The following is a 22,896-nucleotide window of genomic DNA, read 5'->3' as shown; positions in this document are numbered from 1 at the left end:
TCATGGTTCTCACACATGAAACACTGATCCTGTATGCAGCACTCACAAATCAGTGATTTAAAAACCGCATCTATTTGAAAATGCTAAAATAAGGACAAAGTCCTACAGATAACCTGGAGATTATTGTTCTAACCTCCTGGCAACCAAGGTATATCCAGGTATATTTTGCCATCTGGTAGATACAGAAGTCTGTGAAAAATAGACTCATTTCCCCTCCCTCATTTATAAATAACCAACTGCACGTGCACACTGCGTGAGTAGTGCAGCTGTCAAGAGCTCGTGGCAGCAAACATGTTGAATTCCAGGCAAGTTTTGCATGAAAGCCATAGAAGTCCGAATGGATCCTCTTGCTGTGTCTGTATGGACACAACTGAGTAAAATTCTGCTTCAATTTTACAAGGACTATGTATGAGCACCCTTGATTTTGGCTGCTCCCAGAGCCTGGCCCAAGTGAAGTGGTCAGTGACGTAAGGACGTGGCCTTTTCCCTGTGTGTTCCTGCAGCACTGAGCACAACAACAGTCCGCCCCAGGCTTGCCAGTGCTACCACGGTAATCCCCACACCCTGCCCTCCCTCCGAAGCAGGCAGTGCATTGCACTCAGCCCTGCCAAGGAAGCAATCCTGGAGGTACCCAGGAACTGCTGACTATTTCACTGTCTTATATCTACAGAGGGGCTGCTGCAGATGTCAGTGGACAATGTTATTGTATAAAGTATCACTATACTAGAATTGCAACTGATATACCAATCTGTGGCCATCTCTAGAGGCAGTGGTAAGTTACAAATGCAGAATTTCAGAAGATCAACAAATAGCAAATGCTCTGGACAAGCAGCACAGCAATGGAACCTCCTGCTGGAGCAACCCTCAACCTCCCTCTGGCAAGAGGACTTGGTGCCAATGATATACTGGACTCAGTGAATCAAAGGGCTTTTAAATACAGATGTCCTGTATTTAAACCATAGGCTAATTTGTTTTCCCCTCTACAAGTAAGCACAATTACACTGCGAACTGTGCTGATACCTGCCAACACCCTGAGTCCTAGGTCTGCAATCACGTTTCTCACCTGTCCCACATCTTACAAGATCTAGGATTGCACATGGCATCCTTTAGCAGCCCTTCATCCCTAAGGGATTACCTTGCTGGTGTGGATTTCTGCATGAGAATTCAGTAGTTACCATCACTTTAAAAGCCCCCAGAGCTAAATTAACTATATCCTAAATATGGTACACTACAGATAGTTACTAGCAAGGATGTTTTTTTAAAAATTATATATGGACACTCAACAGTCACATACTGAATGCTTCCCTCCATTACTTTCCAGGGTAAAACTACGCCCTGTGCCAGCCAAGCACAATATATTTTCTTGAAACACAGCAGGAAGAATTTTTTTAGGCACCGATTAAAATGATGATGAACACTTCGTATTATTTACAACAAACATGCAGGGAAGCGCTCGTTAGGAACACTTCTGCCACATGTCAAACACATCTATCATCTAAAAGGGAATGGGATTGTTCAGAACTGCATTACACCTCAAGCAGCTCCCTTCTACTTCCGAATAAAAAATCGTCACTACAGTCACTGAAGCAAAACACAGCATCCAGCCCAAGCCACAGCCTAGAACTGCAATTTCTCCTCTTTTTTTTCAGACAGGTTGGCAAACCCTGTTCTTGAAATTGGAACACTTGAACACAACAATGTAGTCCATCCGCTGTGATAGTCTACTTCAACAAGTTAATCTTGTTTCATAGGCTGATGTGCTCCTCTGTATGGAATTAACTTCCTGGATTTCTTTATACAGGCTAGATTTTCAATGGACCTTCAGCTATGTTGAGGCAGCTACATCTTGTGCTAGTTTACTTCTGCTGAGGAGCTGTTATCTTTTCCTATTGGAAAGTAATCAGTGGAGTCTAGCTAAAATCTAGAGTACATTTTAAATATAACTATATTAGAACTCAATTTCGTACTGCTGTTGTGCCAAGAACAGTTCACAAAAAGATGACGACACTGAATTGATAGTAGGCGTTGTATCTTACAGGTTTTATTTCTGAAAACAAAACAGAACTTTGCAGCAGATACAGGAACGCACGTCGTATTTCGTTACCAAGTGCTAGTGTCCTGCTGGAGAACTGACAGCTTCACAAGCTGATATATAGCATGGTTACCGTATGCTTAAATATACTTTGTGTCTCACTTAATGTTGTCATGTTGAAAAAAAAAACTGGTCTGTTTGACAGCAGGGTTGTCTGTACGTTAAAAAACTCTGGGATGAACAATGACAAGGACCAATGAAAAGGTATTGTGGGGAGAACATTGGAGCACCTGGCAGAAGCATGGTGCTTGAGAAGGATGATGCCTTTCTGCCCTGTGTTTTTCCAAAAGTATTAGTGGAAATTTATCTTACCTGACAGTTAAGACAGTGTCAGCGTAACGCCAAGCAGCTGCAAGCAGCGTGTGAGAGAGCTGGGTAACAAACCAGATCTAGGTGCACTGAGAGTTAACTGGATTCAGCAGGTATTTTGTTGGAGGAAGAAAATGAGAGCAGATGAGAGAAGATAGGAATTCAAGGAATGATGACTGGTTTAAGGTAATTAAAAAAAACCCAAACACATCAGTGACTTCAATGCCCCTGACTAGACATCCTATACTTTATAAAGTTTTCTTCTAGCTTTTTTTTTGCTCACTGAATCAGCTTTTCTCCCCCTTCCCCAACTATGATCCTTAAATGGCCTTTAATGCTGAATCTCTTCCATTCCTGGTGTTTCTTTGCAGACATACTGACACACACCCAGCAAAGGCAGTGCAAGATTGCGCACATTTCTTCTTCCCTGAGTAAATGGCACATTGTGAAAAAAAAAACCCCAAACCCTAAAGGCTTCCCTTCTGCTACTTTTGACTCAAGAGACAGAGATTCTGCTCCCATGTGAACAACTGGTGTCTACTGACTTCATGATGTTTGCACTTGGGTCTTCTGTGACCAGAAAAATCCGTTGTGATCGAGGAGGCTTCAGGCATCCAAGGACAGCAAAAGACAAGACCCACAACAGTCTAATTTTCAAGCTTCAAGAGAGTAAAATATATGGGTTGAGCGAAGTCCTAGTTTAAATAAGTTTCTACAGTAGTGGAGACCTTTAAGTTTAAATATCAATGACATTTGTTACTTATTTATAAAAGAGAGACCATTTACGAATAAGTTCTCTTGGTGTCCAAAGACCAAGAATATAGCAACAGCTTCTTAATGAGATGCCTTCTCTTGCTCTTGTGTGGACTATGAATGAGCCTCCCAATTGTGCAAGGAAGACAAAATCCAGAAACACAAAAGTGGATATCTGGAAAGCTCAGGAAAGAGAGGCAAACTTTTCTCCTGCAGCCTAACTGCACTGAGTCCTGGAGCTCTGTCCCATCATCTCTATAAATTTATGCTGACATAAATTCATTGACTTCTGGGCACTTGCATGGGTCTACGGATCTTTTTAACAATGTCAACAGTGCTGAACCATGCTCAGCAGTTTTTAAAAATAAAATGGAAGCTCCCATTATAGACACATGTAAGCAAGAACAAACGGGCAGAAGTTCATTGCAAAATACGTGACACTTTTATAGTCACTGCGTAGCTGAATGGATGATCTGAAAAAAACCTGCAGCTTACAGTTCTGAAGATTCATCTCTGTCTTTTGGCATCTTCCTTTTTCAGGTGCAAAATAAGCTTGTTTATTTTTAAATATAAAAAAGCCAACAAACTCATATTGTAGCTAAAAACAAATTCTGCAAATACTGCTAATTCAGCCATACGTTAAACAATCATTTGAGAGTAAAGCAGCTGAAGTATCAAAGAAGTTCTGTTTGAATAGCATTTATTTGCAATCATTAGGTTTAAAAGGGAAACTGTTTACAGGCACACACTAGATAACCAAAATAGAATGAACATAAAGAAATCTATTTGAAGGTCCTTTTCAAATATTTTATTAAATATTTTATTCAGTTTCATTATCACAGTTTAATGTACTTTAGCATGTTATACACATGACTTAACATGTGCATTTAAAAATATCAAATTAGAGGTTTTTCAAGAAAGTATGAAATTCTATAAATGTGCTATTGACTTTTAACTACACACATCTAAGAAGGCAGTAGCTCTGTTATACCATTGATGGAGATGAACTATTGTAAGGCATGTTTACACCAAGACCTGGAGAGAATAAAGCCAAATACTGGGTCAAAATTCAGTGGAATTATGTGTAAGAATGAAAGTTGAAGGACTGGGCTCTAGAAAGAAAGTTCAGAGCAAGTCAGTTGTGTTAAAACTGTCAACAGATACTAGTTATTAAAAGCAAGCACTGCTGAGAAAGAAGGTTCTCATAGCATCCGGGTCAGCAGGATCTGTGTTTTTTTTCAGGTGTGATTTTCAAAAATCACACCTTATGGTGTAATGTGAAGGAAAGAGATTGAAATCTAGCAAGAAAGTTGGATAATTATCATGTGCGAAACCTCATGTTGTTTTATGACCTCACATGGGAACACTTCTGTACAGAGAACATGTTTGCAAGTCACTGCACTCCTTATGGGGGGTGTGTGCGTGTGCACGTGCATGTACACAAACACACAGACACATGCACATATATATACCCCTCTTGCCCTTGCCACCTCCAAAACCCCTACTGCTGACTAAAGTGTAGCAGTGTACGGGAGAAAATAAGGTTTCAGTCACAAGGCTGAAAAGAGTGGATTAGACCATTACATTCGGAAGCTATTTGCAGTCATTTTTAACATTCCATCTCAACGAAGGCCCTAGGTCACAATGACTTGCCTCCCCCAGGAACATCACAAAAGCCCAAGCTTAACTTCAAGAGCGTAGTGGTCCATGACTGGGGCTCCTGCACTGTCACAGTGCAAACAACAATGCTGCCCTGTAAGTAAAGATGGTTTTCAGCGTAAGCTTAGGTGTGTTGCTGAGTGGAGATTTCATGTCAAGTCTTCCTAGATTTCTGCCTTTAGAACAATTAGTGGGGGAACAAAAAATATACATCCATCTCAAATGTTTTGTCAAAGTTGTCACTTCAGTAGAAAATACTGAGAATATGAATGACTATGATAGTACTTAGGTGAGAGCATAAACCTCGCTGTGCCTTTTTATTGGAGAATTCAGGGGAGGAGGGTAAGTAGCTTTCACAGACTAAATGCACTCATTCACGGCACTCCGTGTTCTGAAATGCCTCAGCATCCTGGCAGCTGTAGGTGACAGTTCCACAATATGTACAAGGTAGGAGAATGCCGCAAGTATTACAAAACATGGCAAAGATACCCAGGAGCTCTACAATCTATCAAACAAGCACGGCAAACAAACGGCATCTAATGGATAATGTATGGTATACAACACAAAAGTTGCACAGTTATATTTTGTTGCAAAATCAGGATTGCAAATGTGAACTCCACAGTAAGTTTCAAGAGCAGCATTTGGCTTACTGCGTCACCTCTGGCAATACCTGAAGACTCTCACTCCATGAGCACTGCATTTTCTGCTGTTACAAAAACCAATCTCACTGAACCAACTAGAGCTAGCAGGCCCATGTCCTGCAACCCACATGACTATGGCAGAGGTTAAACTAAAATGCTCCAGCAACATAGTTTGGCTACCACTGCATATTCAACCTTTACATTGTCTGCGCTATATAAACATTGCTCTTGGAAAGTAAAGTACACAGTGATATACAAATGGTATCAATGGCTGAAAAGATAACATGATCAAGCCTGAAAGCAAATGGAAGTTAACAAAAGTAGTCTTTTAGGAGAGGTAGCCATATTAGACTCAGCATTCAAAAAAAGGGAGTGCACTCAAAGGGTCAACATACATTATAATCTCTTGCAGACCCATCATGTTTTTCTTCATTCTACTTTTTTTTTTTTTGCAGAATGTGCACACCCACGCGCACACACGCACACTTGCACACACACACGTATATATATACATCTATCTGTTTTCCTAATTCCCCTTCGTTGCCATAACTTTGCCACAGTTGAGAACAAAGGCCAACTTTCCTTTTGTCCTCTCTCAGCTGTCCCACATCTACAGCTGTTGCCTTCAGTCTGCTCAGTATCTGCACAAGCAGTGGAAATTAAAACTGCTTCAATTTAATATCCTGTTTCAAAAGATCGCATCCAAACCATAAGGCATTCCCTCATTCTGATGTCAGTTACAACTCTCTTGGGATTCTACTCGATATAAACTGCAGAGAGCTCTTCAGCCTTATGCTACAAAGGCAGTTCTCACTCAAATAATAAACTCCGCAGCTGGAATTTAAACACCACAAGTTCACACGCTTCTACCAGTCCCTTGTTCCTGCGCCCTTTTCCAACAACGCTTATCACTTTAATTTCAAAAGTCATGCACCAATGCTATAAAATAGAAACCCAAACTACCAAGAAGTCTCTTGCTCATGACTTTGGGATATTGTATTAGTATAAAAGAGCATTCAGTCATCTTAAATAAATATATTCTATTTCTGAAATCACAGCACATTCAAGGGGTAGTTACTGCCATTAGCAGAGCATTAAGTAATCTCCATAGATGTTTTTAAAATCATAGACCTCTAAGATCATTGAGTTTTGACTCATTTGGTCTAATATCTGGAAAATAACCTACTGTGGGGATAAGAATCTGCATCTCAAATGTTCTGCAGAACATTTTTCCCATATTTGTATACAGTACAAAACAATTAAGAAGACATTACAGTAATTTTCTCCCAGCTGCTTGAATCTGTAGCTTCGGCTACAACAATGTGTTTTGTATACTTCAAAACTACATATGAAATATCAGAGATCACTAAATAAATAAAAGCCAAGGAAAACTGGGACAGTACTGCATTTTACACTTGAGACAAGATTCCCCCCTCCCATGGATAAGTCACAGAGGATGACTACGGTAAATGCTTTTCTTTTTTTTTTTTTTTAACGAAAGATTTATACACAGGTTGAGATCCAGAAAATAATGTGAAATGCATAAATATTGATAGCTTTAGCTAAGTTAAAATGGGTTCAGTAAAGTATGATACAACATATTCAGAATAAACAAAGCAGAAAAGCATCATATTTTGGTTCGCTTGAGATATACATAAGGTGCAACAATTTCTTCTCTAGAGGCATTTGTGGACAATGTGTTAACGGGTAACAGTGTTTGCTGGTATACTGAAGTACACACAATAGCAATAAGATTTTCCAAAACGAATGCAGCTGAAATTAATAAAAATTAAACCAAAACAAACAAGGAAAAAACCCAACCCCAATACATTAAGATATTGGTCTGAAATTTTTGTTGTGCTAAGAGACTTTGTTACCTGAAAATACTGATACCCCTTCTAGTAGATTCAGGGAAAATTCTAGCTACTGAAATCAAGACATCACTCAGAGAACCAACAAAGGCAAATGCCTAGTGAACTATAAAGCTTTGCAGGATTTCTGCTACTCTCAGTGCCTAATCGCTTAAAAATTAAGCATATCTACAAAAAGGTTTATAAGTATCTGAAAACAGTCATATCCAGTAAACTGACCCAACCCTACCCCCTCTCTAAGGGAAAGTCAAGGAAAAGCAGATCAAGTAAGATATTAATTCATATAGAAAAAAGTAATTTTCTGTTTCTTTTAAAAAAGGTACCATTAATATACAGAAATATCTTCAGGAACAATATTGAAATTTAAAGCGAGGAAGGATGGGGTGCTTTGACAAAAATATATCTACTCTAAAGGTTTCTAGAGAAATAAGTTAGTACCATTGTCAACGTGAACGGCCTGCACTGTAACATATTTGGATTTCAGCTAATTATAAAGTGGTCCAAAACTCCAACAGCCACCTTGCTGTGACCCAACAGTTTTAAGTCTTTTAAGCTTTTCCTGTCTTGTTAAAATAATTTATAAAACTTCAATAAAATCTTGTTAAAAATACAGCCATAGACTGCAATGGCATTTTAGGGGCTTTTAGTCATATATTCACCTGAATTTTTAAAAAGCCTTTTCATTGACTCATTGGCTCGTAAATTTTGTTGTTCTGTTGTCGTTGTTCCCTTCTTCCAGCACATGCATCGTCAATGGTTGCTGTTCCAGTGACACTTCCCCAGCTAACTGCCTTTTGTCACATCTTTAATCCTTTGTTAGAACTTGTGTGGTATGTTGTATGTTGTTTCCCGACACTGAACCAAAGACTTTCGCTTAGCTACAACAATGAAAGGCTAAACCTAGCAAGCATTAATCGTTACTGTCCATATGGCTATTACATCAAATTAGTTACAAAATAACCCCAAAACACATTATCAATTCAGTCAAGTATAAATAAGAATGCCTGATAGAATGATGTAAACTCACGTCATTTAAAGACTTAATTCAAAGAACTTCAAACCCAATCTAATACTATCAAAAGTTCAGCCGGTATGACGAAGACTAATAGAAAATTATTGCTGGAGTCCAATTTGGTAAATTGTTGTGCTACAATGCAAAAAGTAGGGAAACATCTTGTGCTATAGAAGAAGTACCCTGTTGAATTTGTAGCTTTAGATCAATTACTACTGATAGTTTTGCATTTGTTGGCAGGAATTCAATGCTTGGTTATACAGTAGTGTAAGTCAAGATAGTGAAGATAACAGGCCAAGTGATACAATTGGCCTGCTTTTGGGATGTATTTACGAGAGCAGAACACAAAAATTCAACATAAGCAAAGACAGAAACTGGCAGATGGATCTGTTTGGTAGTCTGAATTCAGTCAAACATTACTCTTCGTTGTAGTTTATCTGTATACAACTTGCCACTTTACCAACACAAACTGTAATTGGCCCTTTATGCAAACGCTGAAGCTGATTTGGACTGTGCATAGTAACTACGACAATTTCAGTGTCTGTAGAATGTAAAAGGTATGCATACTGGTGTACATGTATATTGAAAAGTCATGGTTTTGGGTTTTTCAGATGGTGAAATAATACTAAGGTCACTTTTGAAAAAACACATTTGCAGTACTTTTTGTTTACAGGAAAGTTTCACCAAGTCACTCAGACATCTATGTAAAAATAAAAGAACCCTCCAAGGCATGAAAGACAAGTCAATTATCTGCAGTGTTTTCTTTTCCATACACCACTCCTTATTCTAATGCACATCATCCTGGTTATTCAAAGCTAAATTAAAAAGAAACAAATCCAAGCATAGCCTGTCAGAATTTTTCCCAGTAAACTCTACCACTCCGGTGGCAAATATAAAAGTGCAGAACATCTGGACCACATGGCTGCCCAAACATCGCTAACAATGGTACATCTGTCCAGGCTGCCTTGAGTTCTCTGGAACAGGTTTTAAATTCATTCTACAATATAAACGTAGGCATAACCTATTAATATAAACCATCTTAGAACTTAAATCTTCATGTACAAAAATGACTAAGAATATCTAATAACTAGTGCAGTGCGTCAGTGTTTTTGTTGTTGGTTTTTTTTTGTCATTTTCATTCAGAATAACTAGGTATTATATGAAACTAGTTGCCATACTCTCTGGTTGGTAAAAGAGATGCTGAGTGAGCTAACAGTAAAGGCAGCCTTTTTCACACCAACCACCTATTTACTGTATGAAAGCCTTCAATAGAAAGCAAGCTCTGGGATCATTCCATTTCTGTTCATTAATAGACAATTAATATCACCCTCCTACATACTGGGTTCCGATTTGAGGACCTGGCCCAAGTTGCTAATGTCTGGCTTCCAGTGAATTCTGGGCCACTCAGAACAATAAGCACTTGCTTGCAGTCTACAGTTTCCATCACATGGACTGACTAGCTTCCCTTGGTAAAGACAAGGCTAGGATATTAGGTAAAGCACAATGTTTTACAATAAAGTGGAGCTTCACTGGTCAGCACAGGAAATAAGCACTGGAGCCTGAGACATTTCATTTGGCTGTCCGTCATGTGGGAGAGGTGTGGCCCTCTGACTTCTGCAAAAGAAGAAAAGAAAAGCCACCCGTCATTACTTCGAGCACGGGAAGTGCTTTTATCAGACCACAAAGGATGGAAAGCAGTGATATGGTTTAAAATCCAACGTTGCAGTACTGTAACTTCCTGCTGCTACAGATGCCTACATACCACTGTCACACGCTCTTTTTAGAGGTATTCCTGCAACAGTAAGACAATACCCTGAGGACAACCTGCAACACAATGCAAAGTCTAGCAAAACCAAGACATGATGGTATTTGACTACACAAAACAAAACACATGGCTGAAGACTAAGTTAAGAGTGCCCAAGTGTTGGTTAGTAATTTTGTAAGCGAGTGGCTTCAGCCCTCAGAAGCAGAGCACAGCTCACATGCAGCAAAAGAAGGTGAAGGCATAGAGGCATATGTCATGTTAAGGCGAATCAACAGCAGGCTGGAAACGCACTCATCTGCAGAGTTGCACAGTGGGATTACTCCAAGTTTCATAACTTAACACTTCATCAGCCCAGCACAACACCTCTTTCACTACTACAGCAGTGTTAATTCACAAATAAACTGCGTCAGAATTATGTGCTGGAAATCAACATCAATCATTTAGCAGATGGACTTGGGAGAGCTCCTTTGCAGCTTGCCTTTAAAAATACATACACAAAGCACGTCACTGCTTGTTATCTAATCTCACCAGTCAGGTTCTATTTTTGTTACAGCATGTGTCATTTGCAGAAGTGAAAACTGGGGCCCACTTCTTATTTACACAAGGGCCATTTTATCTAACTTCGGCACAGCTAAGACTCCAGTAGAAATAGAGGTACCAACATACTTTGCACAAGTGGAGCGCAATGAAATAGACTTGGGACAAAATGCAGCTCAGGATCACAGAAGTTAACCGGGGCATGCACAAGGTAAATAAAGCTAAAAAGAAACCTTCAAATGAAAACCATGCTGTCACTTCCAGCCAAGCTCTAATTACAGTTAAAAAGGAGTTTGGCATCCACGGCCAAGGGCTCTGTAAAATTATTTAATAATTAAATTCAGTCTTGAAAAAAACACACCAACTAAACCTCTGATGTTATAATACTATTCTTCTCTATATTTGCAAATAAAGAAGCGAGTTGCAAAAGATAACAGTCAACAGGATTGAAATGAGAGAAGCATCTAGCTCATCAGATTCAGGTTTCTGTCTTGACTTCCATTTGTCAGTTCTGAGAGAAACATGGCTAAGTTGCTACTGGGAAGCATCCTCCCCTGTTGTCATTTGCAGTGGGGTGATTACAAGCTTGAATTTGCAACAGTTGCTGGACATTTGCCAGTTTGGTGTTTTCACGCATCACGGAAGGTGCTGCTTTCCTGTAGCTCCATGATGAGATTACAAAAGGTAGAAGTAAGAAAGACCCAAACAGGTGGCTATGTATAATGTTAGCTGATTTCAACAGGGACAAGAGAAGGACAAGAGCTCTTAGAGGAATAATGAGGAATAAACCACAGTGAAGCAAATCCTGCTGTTCTCGTCCAATTCTAGTCAGTGATAATGGAAATCAATGAAGCCACAAGGGTGTGTGTGAGAGCAGAGTTTAGTGCAGCACTTCCCAAAACTCACTTTGTGGTTTCTGACCACAGAAGATGACAGAAATGAGTTCAGACTTCTGCTGTCTTGACAGAAGACACTTGTTTTGCTAAGTTGGGAGGAGGCTGACTGCAGCGTGAAAATACTTCTCACCCCAAACAATGCTGCTTAAGCAAGACAACAGCTTTTACAGGAAAGAGCTAGCAGGCTGTGTTCATCTGACTTTTTTTCTTTTAAGGCCCTCGAGCTTCTAAGAAGCCTTTCAACAGTTGATGTGTAGTCTGAACACACAGCACTGGGTTGGCCAATGGGGGCCACTAGATCAACAATAAAATAGTTTTGAGTGGTTTTATCACCTGCTGCCTTGTGGAGTTCATTAGGCAGTCAGAAACCTGTCAAATGCCATTTGCAGAGGCTATGGTGGTTTCAAACCTGCCCAGCATCTCCTCACTGCCCTTCCGCTGCAGGAGAGGATGGGGTTTTGTCTCCAATAAGCTACAGCATCAAAGAACAACACTGGATAGTTAAGAGCCAAGGAGGACTAGCTGTTGTTGGTTTCCTTCCATCACAGGTCCAGGCATGCAGGATCTGACCATGCTGAACTACTTCAACAGCCCGGAGTAACCTGCACATTCTCCATCTTATCAGTGTGGACGGTCTACCCAGTAACTACCTCTCAGACCAACTTGAACTAACGTGCCTTTCAATCATCCAGAGTTGATCTGCCCAATGGCATTCAGAAGATGCTTTGCTTCCTACACAGCAAAGTGTAAGAGTAAAAATAACAAGTTAGCTTTCTTCAGCTATGTTCAGCATAAAAACTTCAGTTGAAATTATATGAGATTCTCTGCACAGTCTTAGGCTATTGAAAAATGCAAATGAGCATGCAACAGCTATTTAAATCTGCTATTATCTGACTAATGGCATCTGATAATCAGAAACTTTCAATTATTAGGATCTCAAGGAGGATGTGAACCTGTTTATATACAAAAACTGGTAGGCAAGCTTGCCAGGGGGGATCACTTCATTGTCTACTGAAACATGTTACATTGTTATTTAGGTGAAGACTTACCACTACTAAGCAAGTGGTGTAACACAGACATTCATACAAAACTGTGGAAGAGGAAATGAAGGCCAAATTACACAGTCTGCAATTCACATGCTTTCTGAACAAGCTGTCATCCACGTACTATTAGATAACAAGGGGAAAAGAAAACCATACCTGTGTACGTTTTCCATGGCTGCTACTTCTGCCAGAGCAGCTAAGCTAAAAAACGCAGACACTGCTGGAATATCCGACGTAATACTATGATTTTCTTCTGTCTCTGTATTTCTGGAGCATTCGCTGTTGCAATCAGCTTCTGAACTTGATGTTTTTTGAAGAGTACTTTGTGGCAACTCTTTTGGCTTGTCTTCTGCAATAAAAGAAAGTTAAGCTTGTAAATCTAGTGCTTAAATTCACAGCAGCACATCAATATACTGATTAGTCTGGTGTTAACAGAATCTTTACCTTTAGAACTTTGATTTTGCAAGTGTAATTCGGTTCATGCTGCAAGATCTTCTGACCCAAGCTATTGGCAGAAGCATGGTACTAAGGTTTATAAAGCAGTTTATTGATTTTGGATTCCACTGAGTTTGATCTTTTAGGTCAGGTAAGAGAACTTTTGTGTATGTTTTGGATACCAAAGTCCTGAAAGATTACTTTAACTGCAGAAAATTCCTGCAAGGGCTGTGGCACTGACTGTCGTATTATGGAGTTAATTTTTACATTCTATACCTAGATGCAGTGCAATTCACTTGCTGGACTGCAAACAAATTATGAAAGGTAACCATTCTCCATTTCTCTCTGTATCAGCTCTCAGTTCTCAGACAGAAACACCCAGGCAGAGAAGACAGTTTTGGGCATTCAAACAAAAGAAGTTGGCGATTATGGACTTAACTCGTTTCCCAGTTGAACTGTACTTTAAAGAACAATTTTTCTGAGCAGGTAAGAAATGAAGCTGACTAAAAAATAATTCCTTGATAGGTTACTACTCCAATGCTGCCTCCAACCATTCAATTTAAACAAAATTCAAACTCCCATTTCCTTACCCAGTGTCCCTCCTGCTGGTGACACTCGACCATCTGCTGTTCGGACAAGATGTGTGATCTTAGTTTTCCTTGCTTTCCTTTTCTGGCTGCCAACTAAAGGTTCATGCATCATTGCTGGCTCTGGAGTGTTTAGGGCAGACAGAGAGATTTTATTCTTCCAGGCAGACTCAATGGAATTTCTGTCTTCTGAGAGTATGGCTAAAAGAGGACAAAATTGCAGTTTTACATACACAATTAATAACATTTCAACTACTAGTTACACTTATTCACCATTTTGCACCCATCTGCATAAAGCCTTCCCTCGCAGGTACTCATCACAACCCATAGAAAGACAGGATCCAAATGCTGCAGATGTCTGTAGGGGAACAGCAGCATCAGCTCTTTATATCTCAGAAGGTTCAAGTTTCTAATATTTGTGAGGGAAACTGACAGATGGGCAGTAGCACTTCAGTGAGGCCAGGGTATTAAATAGTCTGTATAAAATGCTCTGCAATAGAAAATGCCAACAAGTAACTAAGAGACAAAAATGTATTTAAGGAACAACAATGGTCTTCACATAAGCTTATCTTAGTTCACTACCAGACTCACAAGCAGAATTCAAGAAGTCCCAACTAACCCCTAGTCTCTTTTCTGTAGTCACTCTTCATTGCCTCCTCTAAGCAGAGAGAAATACTGCCTTTTACAAAACAAAAAACCCCAAAAAACATCCAAAAGACAGCAAATACAAAAGCACGGTTGGATCACAGTTGAAGACAAGAATGATAAAAAAGAAAGCAAGCACAGGATAAAATACCACGACGGAAATACTGCCTACATAAAGTCAGACTGTGAGAAAGAACAGTTTGAATCCTTCTCAGCAGTACCAGTGCTGGCATTTCCAAGCAGCCTTCTGCCCTGAACTGGAACACAAACACAAGTTTTCACCTGACTGAGTAGTCACTTCAATCTCATTCACGAAGAAATTGGTCAGAAAGCAATCACAAAACATACTTAAGCTTCCAAAGTCTGAAATCAGTGCATTGTCATCAACTGTTTGTAATTTCCATTGATTTAATAAGCTATACTGCTCATACTATAGGGTATTGCTAGTCCATAAATTCAATCTGTGAGATCCTTTTTCTTCCTATGATAGAAGTATTTACTAGGCCTACCCTATTTGTGATTACTACAAGCTAGAGTTGGAAAGAGACTACAGGTAGCAAAGGGAATGCCCAAGTCATTTCTTACAGATGCTTGTCCAACCAAGTCTGAAAACTGGAGCACTTATGGCATCAGCACCAAGTCCTTGGGGAATCTTTTCCCAGTGCTCTGCCATCTTGAATGATTACATATTTCTTCCTAATGCCTGTATCTCATCTCCCCTGCTGCATTTTCAAATCATTACTTTCTTTACTCCCCACCAGGTTATACCCTGCCTCTTTGCAACAGTTCATATATTTCACAGCTGCTACTGGGTCTACAGTTAGCTTTCTCTTACCCACAATCTTTCAGTCTCTCTTCTCGTTTTAAAGACATGTTTAAGACGCATTTGTTCACTTTTTGGGACCAGCAAAAATTACAGGCACAAACCTCAAGCCAAAGTGGAAACAACTGCTCTTTCAGAAACACTAAGCGCTGAGCAAAACCAGCCTCCTACACTGAGACCGGTTGTATCACACAGGAGCACCCAAGCCCACAAACCATGCACAACAGCCAAATAGTTTGCATGGGCTGTCCCCTCTTTCATTCTAGTGGGTACTTTTTGTTTATTGATTGTTTAGTTTTGTAGATTTAACGACCATCCTATTCAAAGAGCTAATATAACTAGCTTTTTTAACCATTAACTGTGCGAGGATGAGGACTGGGTGAAGAGAACAGCTGCAACACGTTTTATCTTACTAGATGTCTCCCTCTGTGATTTTGTTTTCAGTGGAAAGGGACCTTTTAATGTTTTATGGCATAGGAATACAATAAGATCTAGTACACATGCATAAAAATATTTGGAAATGTTCCAAATCTTTATATACTTTGTTCATCTTCATATCTTCTCTTGTAAAACATTTTTGAACTTCTGCATGCTTTTTATTTTGAGAAAAAAAAAATACATCGCTTCAGTCAACTTTCTTAGTGTTTAGCTATAGATAGTAACATTTCCAGAGCACAGCTATGTTGTAGAACTTTCCTTTTGTACAGCGAGTAAGAGAAATCATGAGGAAAGATCTGCCTTGTAACAGTTCAATTAAGTAGAAGCATCAATGAGTGCAAATGTGAATTTCAAGTAACTCAGTTGCTCTAATAGCGAGCTGTTCAGATAAGCTTACAGCACCAAGACCAAAATCTTAATTGGAATGTATAATTAAATGGACAACTTTCTCTCTAGATTTCTTATTTGGGAATTCATAACTGTCTACGTATTAATGTAGTTAGTGGTTTAGATGTAGTTCAACACTATTTGTTAATCCTGATTTGGGGATTTGCTCTAATTAATACTTTGACAGTGCTGTTTAATTGTAGTTTGAATGAGTTTATAATGGCTTTAATCTTAGTAATACAAGTAATTTTTTTTTTACATTTAATAAAAATACTAAGACATGATTTCAAACAATAAACAACATAATGACAGAAAGAAACCTGATTTGATATGTTTTTTATATTACAAGCCAGGCCAGGTCACTAGAAATTAATTTAATTGGTCACTATAGAAAATAAATGTAAAAGGCAATGGTGCAGCAAAAATCATTAAAAAAAAACAAAACCCAAAACCTTGAAATGTAAAATAAAAAGATGTGATAGCTATTAAAGACATAAGGAGTATATGATGTTGGCAAATTTGACTAAGAAACAGCAGAAGGTGGCTGACAGACTCAGGATGCAGGAAGTATATTCCTTCCCCATGTTTAAGGTTTTTCCATCCTTGAAATGACACTTGAGGTCCTCTACTTTTTCTTCTCTACTTGCTCTAAAGCTCCTTATCACTTCATCATAACATTGCCACCATATGGTTTTGAATAATGAAGCATTAAAGGTGAACAGTTGAATATTTTTGTTCGTGTGTGTGTATTATGGGTGTTGAGAGGAAGAGCTCCTTTTTTTCTTCTCTAGCATTCTTAGCGGACATTGGGATAAGAAATCATTTCATTGACTTCTTTAGAGATTATTATTCAAGCAGACATAAACCCTAACTTTGAGGAAATGATACAAAGGCTTCACTCACAAGACCCTTTGCTTCTCCTCTGGAATTCGATGCAAACAACTGTATAGGTACACTAGGCACTGATACAGGTCCTTCTGCACTTCGTCTGTGAGGAACAGCACCTCACTGCTTCAAATGATAAAGGTGTATCCAAGATGGATGTTGCAAACCATGGTTTTGCTGTGCAGAAAGGACAGGGCTAAAGAAATTATTAAAGAAAAACACAGGGAATTTCTTTCTTTAATCTATCTCATTTCCCTTCTGTTTCCACACAGCCCTGTGTTCACAAGCTGTCCCATGTAAAGCTAATTTTCAAGAGAATGTCATCTAGAAACAAAATGAGGTTCTGCAGCTACTGTGCGGTCCTGCAAACATATATTTACATGGTTAGCTGTCCGCGTGACAGTAGCACATGCAGAACAACAGGGCTATTTTTGCAAGCAGAGTTGAGCAATGATATGAAGATGTTGGGCCCTTTGGCATACTTGCACCACAGTTGCAAAAATGACTTTGAGAGAAAAACACCTAGAACTCTACATCAGATGGTTTCCTGAGCTGGATTTGTTAAAAGTAAGCACGGACAGTTTACCCTACTCTGCAGGTACGCTCAGTACGTACGGTCTTATTTCCCCCTATCTTTGTGAACAAGAAAAATGAAGTCAATTGGACTGACTCAGGACACCACAGAAAAGCACAAGTTTTTCAGAATGAACTCCAGTAATAAACATTTAAAAGAATTTCTTCAGTGATGCCTAATTGTTATGAGAGAGAGCTGGAGAAGTTTCATTACATTTAGTGGAGAATGAATGCTTTGTGGGTCCAAGCACTCTTGTATCAAGGAAAGAGGGACTGTAATGCTTTGGTGGTCTTAAGAAGGTCAAGCCTAGCAAGGCAGTGCAAAGCTTTGAGTCAGTGTCAAGGGAACCACTTCAGCAAGGAAGTGATGCCAAGCACACTCTGACCTACACCCTGGTGAAAATGCCAGCTCTTCTGACAATGGGATACTGCTGCAGTACTGCTTGCGGGGTCAGGCAGTACATGGAGCTGCAGTAAGGGCTGGGGACTAACAAGCAGAGTGACATCAGTTGACAAGGCAGCAAGATGATCAAGCCAGGTGTATGGAACATCTGCTTGGATGGGCAGTGCTGCTGCATGAGCCTATGCTGACTGGGCCCTCTACAGCCTGGACGGATGCCGAAGGCACAGTGGCACAGAGCTGTTGGCTCCCTTTGAGCTGCAGGCCCTACACAACAGGGCTTTCTCAGCTAATTTTCTACACTTTTTGTTCTTCCTCAAACATATGCACTGAGGCTGTACAGACTGATATGTATGTGGGAGAGCTGATGGAGGATCAGTAGCATGCACTTAGCTCTACAAACCACATGAAATAGAGCTCCTTCACACATTAGCTAGTGTTGAGACTGCTGCATACATTCATCTTCTCTTCTCCCCTTCTGGTGCAAAGACCAGCATTACATCTGGTTGTTACACAAACCATGAAAGAGCCCTGAGCACAGCTCACTAAATGTACTTGCAAGGAGTCAACAGTTATGACATAACGCTTGTTATCTAAAACATTGCACCTCGTCAGAAAGCCTTGACAGTGCGGCAGAAAACACACCCCTCAGCCAAGTAGTGTTCAATCTCCCCAAACAGAGATGGGTCCACCTGTGTTTCTCTGTGTCTTCCTTAGGAAGTGACCTATCTCTTAACGTATCCTGTTGCATTACTGCTCCTCCTAGCAAGGAGTACACAGGGGTTGTGGCACATCCACAGGTATTTTACTGGGCTGTATGTATCTCTATAGACCTGTAAATCTGTAATACGGTGATTCGCACTGGTGATGCTGTGTGACACGGAGGCAAAATTTACTCAGACTGGAGACAGACCCAGACAGCATGATCTAATCAAGTCAAAATGTGCTTTTACTGCACTTACTTTTCTTCATTCAAAACACAGATGCACAGACAAATACACACTTTTCCAGATGATGAAACATGAATCCAGCATGACCCCTGTTGACAGCAACCCTTCCAAGCTCTTCTCTCCAGCTATAATATTCAGGCTCCTTCCTCCAGCAAAATTTACTTCATAGAAACCAAACACACATATTATAGACTTGTGACTCACTAAATGTACAGAATAACCGCAAAAAGGAGCTAAAACTTTCATTCAGTGTTTGATTCACCAAATCCTTGTATATTTGAATTGAAATGAAGATGCTGTAATTCTCAGCTTCAGTGCTGCAGAATATGGGACAGTGTAGCCAAAGAGTTTAGGGTCACGCTGCCTAGGAACTGATGAATGGATGCAGTTATGTAGGCAGCACATGATGGTGAGGCTGTGCATTGCCTGCCAAGGCCATACACACTGCTCTCTGCTGAGGGACGCTTTGCTTTCAGTGTCACTACATGGTACACTCAAAGAGTAGGCAAGACCCCAGATTTTCTTCCCCTTTGTAACTCAGAGGAAATGCAGTTCTTCACCAATACAGATATCCACTCTTTCCTTTGCCGATCTCTACATGGGCTGTGCAAGTCTGGTTAAGTTTCTTCTGTCTTTGCTTCAGTCTTAGAAGGGACTCAGGAAACTGGCCCTACTCCAGCAAACGCACAGACACATCTTTAATGTTTAGACATGATGACATTATTCACATGCTTAACTTCCAGGGACATGCCTCTGTGTTGTGCTGGAATGAGGCCAGGGTACTCAACACTTGCCAGGCTTGAATCTTTGATCATAGTGCAGACTTCACTTTGTATCAAAACAGACTGGCTTCTTTAATCAAATGGAGGTTTTAACATTTTGTTTAGCCACATCTTATATCTACAGATTTTAATATATTTATATTTTTGACTCTATCATGTACTAGATGCTTTGTTTCTTTTCCCACAGGAAAATTTAAATACCCACTTTCTTTACTTATTCATCTATGTCATCTGTTAATAATTCAGGGACAAAAAAACTGAATGGCACTCAGTAAAAGCTATGTTAATGTACAATGCCTTTTTCATACTGTTGTGGAAGCAAGATAGTTACTTCTCATAAGTAACTCCCACAACATGTTGTACAAATGTAACATAACAGAGCAAGTAATTTCAAAATATTTGCACTGTTGAATGCAGCAGAGCTGGCAGAGCTCATGTGGGAAAATAGTGCAAGTGCACCACAGAGGACACAAAACAGCATCAGAAAAGGAGGGTAAATGACTTGGTGAAGCCTTAGGGAAAGATACTGAGCATAAAGGTAACTGGGGGAACTGGAGACTGGGACAGTAATTTTATTACCTTAAAAAGAGACAGATATGAATGGGAAAAAATGGAATAAATTCATGGAGATACCTAAGTAAACAGAACCAGAGAGGTACTTCTACACCAGAGGGATGATGTGGGAGAGAACTCCACCATCCTGGGCATGACTTGGGAAACATGACTACAAAAAAAACCCCAAACCAACCAAAACAAAACAAGGCCCAGGAAAGCAGGCTAAGCTATAATCCTGTACATACTGTACCCTTCAAAATGCCCCTCAGAGTTCTGAGTACACAGGTATGCAGGACCACAATACTGGAACAAGGAAAATGCTTTGGGCAGCTACCAGCAGGACTGTGGGCAGAGCAAGTCCAGGACAGAACTTAAAAAACTTCAACAGTTATCTTTAGTCTGAGGCAAACAGAAAGCCAGTTAAAATTTCTACAAAGGCACGGTTGGTTTAGGTGAGTATTTCTGAGAGCTAGTGCAGAAAAAAGCTCTTACATCCTGACCATCTGCAAAGTTCTAGACAGTGGGAAATCACCGGGAGATGAGATAGGGACATAGATAAATGCTCTGGCAAAGGGACAAATAATACCGTCTGTAATACAGAAGAGATGGAGATAAGAGCAATCAAAGGACTAAGGGGCTATTAACTGTGGAAGATAAAAGTTTAGGGCCAACTGCAAAGCTGCCCTTGCTTTGCCAGCTCTACTGCGTGGTGTCTGGAGAAGGAAACCTGTAGTTAAGGGAGATGCCAATTTAAAACAAAACAGCATCATACTGGAATAAGGTAATGTGATCAACTGGAGCCAGGAGCTAATGGAATCAAAGCAGACAGGGAAATAAAGGACTGAAGCAATCAAAGACTAGAGAGTTGAGTAGTCTCTGTCTAGAAGCATTTCCCCGAGACTGAACTGACAGAGAAGGCGGTCCAAAACCTTAACTGAGTAATGCACCAGTACCTGTGTCCGGAACATTAAGCTTCTTTCTGTGCTTACATTTGCTGACAATTTTGTAGAAAAAGTTCTTTTTCTGAGACTGGAATGAACCTACAGACAACATTAATAATACATACTTTTAATTAGCAGTTTTAAAAGGAGTGCAACAGTTAGACTATGTACCATACAACCTCCTCTTCTACTAATAAAGGGTACCATTTCATGGGGAGGCACAAAACCTGACCTTCTGCCCAGAGAGGACTCTGGAGGCTTTCTGCAGGCTGTACTTCAACCTGTCAGCTCCCAATGCTTAGGTGCATACAAAGCATTTTGGAGAATTATAACCTTAGGAAAGCTTAACCATACAATAAAACAAGGGGCTTGCTTGCCTGTTTGCTTGAATATAAGCTCTCTTTTGGATATGTACTGGGTTTCGCTGGAGTGAAGTAAATTTTCTTCATAGCAGCCTGGATGGTGCTGTGTTTTATTTAGATTGGTGACCAAAATAGTCTTGGTAACACATCAATGTTTTACTTACTGCTGAACAGTGTTTACAAATCACAATCTCTTTCTCACGCCGCCACCCCAGGGAGTAAACTGCGAGTGTGCAAGAGATTGGGAGGGCATATAGCTGGGACGGTTGACCCAGACTAACCAACTACGTAATGCCATGGTCAGCGAGAAAACTGTGGGGGGAAGTTTTTTCTAAAGTATTCATTGCTCAGGGCCTGGCTGGGCATCAGTTTTTTGTTGGCAAGTGCTGGCTTTTGCATCACTTGCTAATCCCTGCCACATACTTATTAAACAGTCTTCATCTTGACCCATGAGTGTTTGCCTTTTGCTTTTGCCCTTCCAATCCTCTCCCCCTGGGGGAGAGTGAGCAAGTGATAGGGTGGAAACTCGCCAGCCAGGGCCAACCCACTACAGGATGAAAGAGTTACCTTTGTCTTTTTGGTGACCAGAAATGAGCTTATAACAAGTGCAGAAGCAAGAGCTCTTAGGAGGGGAAGGTGAGGTTACACCTAGCTCATGGTACCATTCCTACTTCGATAACACAGTCTTTGCTAATAGTAGACAAAAAGCATCTTATGTGACATCAGACCACAAAGTGTGCCACTAGCACAGGTCATCAAGAAGGCATCCTTTGTCTCATGAATAGAGTGAACAGTGAAACACAGCGGTAATATGAGACATAACAGACCAAAGAGACAATAGATGCATAATATCTACACCAAAAAGCCATTTTCATGGAGCTGTTTTTCAGGAACTGGACAATAAAATCCTATTTCCCAAGACACAGAAGGCAACCAAATCCTCAGGCTAGCTCAGAATAGACCTGCCCAAACAGCAGCGAGACGCACTGCAGGTGACAAGACAGCTTATAGCCTAACAGGGTGTCCTTCCCATCTGCAGCTGACTCTCAACAGGATTCTACCCATCACAAATACTAGCATCTTCCACTCCTCCTCATCCTTAAATGGAACCAGACATACACATTGGCTACTAAGACACAGTTGCAATCACATATTGACACGTGATCAACTGAAGTCTACACCACACATTTGCAATTTGCCATCGCTGACTATATGCAAGGAAAGGAGGAGAAAAGTGTGTAGCACATGGAAGAAGAACCTAGTCTTATGAGGGAAAACCCATTCACAGACACTAAGCCATTTGAATAACACTGAAAATTACTGAGAGAAATCCAGCCAGAAACAGGCACAGAAACCCTAAGATCTGCACATGTTGGCTTTGTGGCTCACTGCTGCTTGTTTTTCACTACTGAAGAAATCAAAACTTTGGGAAGAGATTAATAATCTCCCAAAAATCTAGAAGTGAAACAACAAACCAAGTACAGTACAAGCAAGACACCATCTTAGGCAACATCAGTTTGCGTGTCAATAGCTTCACTAGAACTTTAATAGAAAT

At 40.1% G+C, this 22,896-nt stretch overlaps 1 protein-coding gene and 1 long non-coding RNA gene across 18 annotated transcripts in view; both read right to left on the bottom strand.

The window, feature by feature from the left end:
- LOC138726823 (uncharacterized) overlaps positions 1-22,896 on the bottom strand; it is a 441,180-nt gene that overhangs the window by 54,951 nt on the left and 363,333 nt on the right. The gene's annotated exons all lie outside the window — the stretch shown is intronic.
- Positions 2,013-22,896, bottom strand: part of BBX (BBX high mobility group box domain containing) — a 148,665-nt gene continuing 127,781 nt past the window's right edge. For 13 of the 17 annotated variants that reach the window (XM_069868718.1, XM_069868616.1, XM_069868594.1 and 10 more), the window contains 4 exons: positions 20,992-21,078; positions 13,604-13,801; positions 12,735-12,927; positions 2,013-9,951 (listed from right to left, as the gene is read on the bottom strand). In XM_069868718.1, the coding sequence (XP_069724819.1) occupies positions 9,864-9,951; positions 12,735-12,927; positions 13,604-13,801; positions 20,992-21,078 (566 nt within the window). In that variant the 3' untranslated portion in view covers positions 2,013-9,863. The remainder of the gene's footprint in view (positions 9,952-12,734; positions 12,928-13,603; positions 13,802-20,991; positions 21,079-22,896) is intronic. The other 4 variants (XM_069868694.1, XM_069868685.1, XM_069868668.1 and 1 more) reach the window with 2 other exon arrangements.

This window comes from Phaenicophaeus curvirostris, chromosome 1 (genome assembly GCF_032191515.1).
Source record: "Phaenicophaeus curvirostris isolate KB17595 chromosome 1, BPBGC_Pcur_1.0, whole genome shotgun sequence".
In the NCBI taxonomy this organism is placed as follows: Eukaryota; Metazoa; Chordata; class Aves; order Cuculiformes; family Cuculidae; genus Phaenicophaeus; species Phaenicophaeus curvirostris.
The sequence above is the reverse complement of the archived record's forward strand: the minus strand, read 5'-3'. Positions and strand labels throughout refer to the sequence as shown.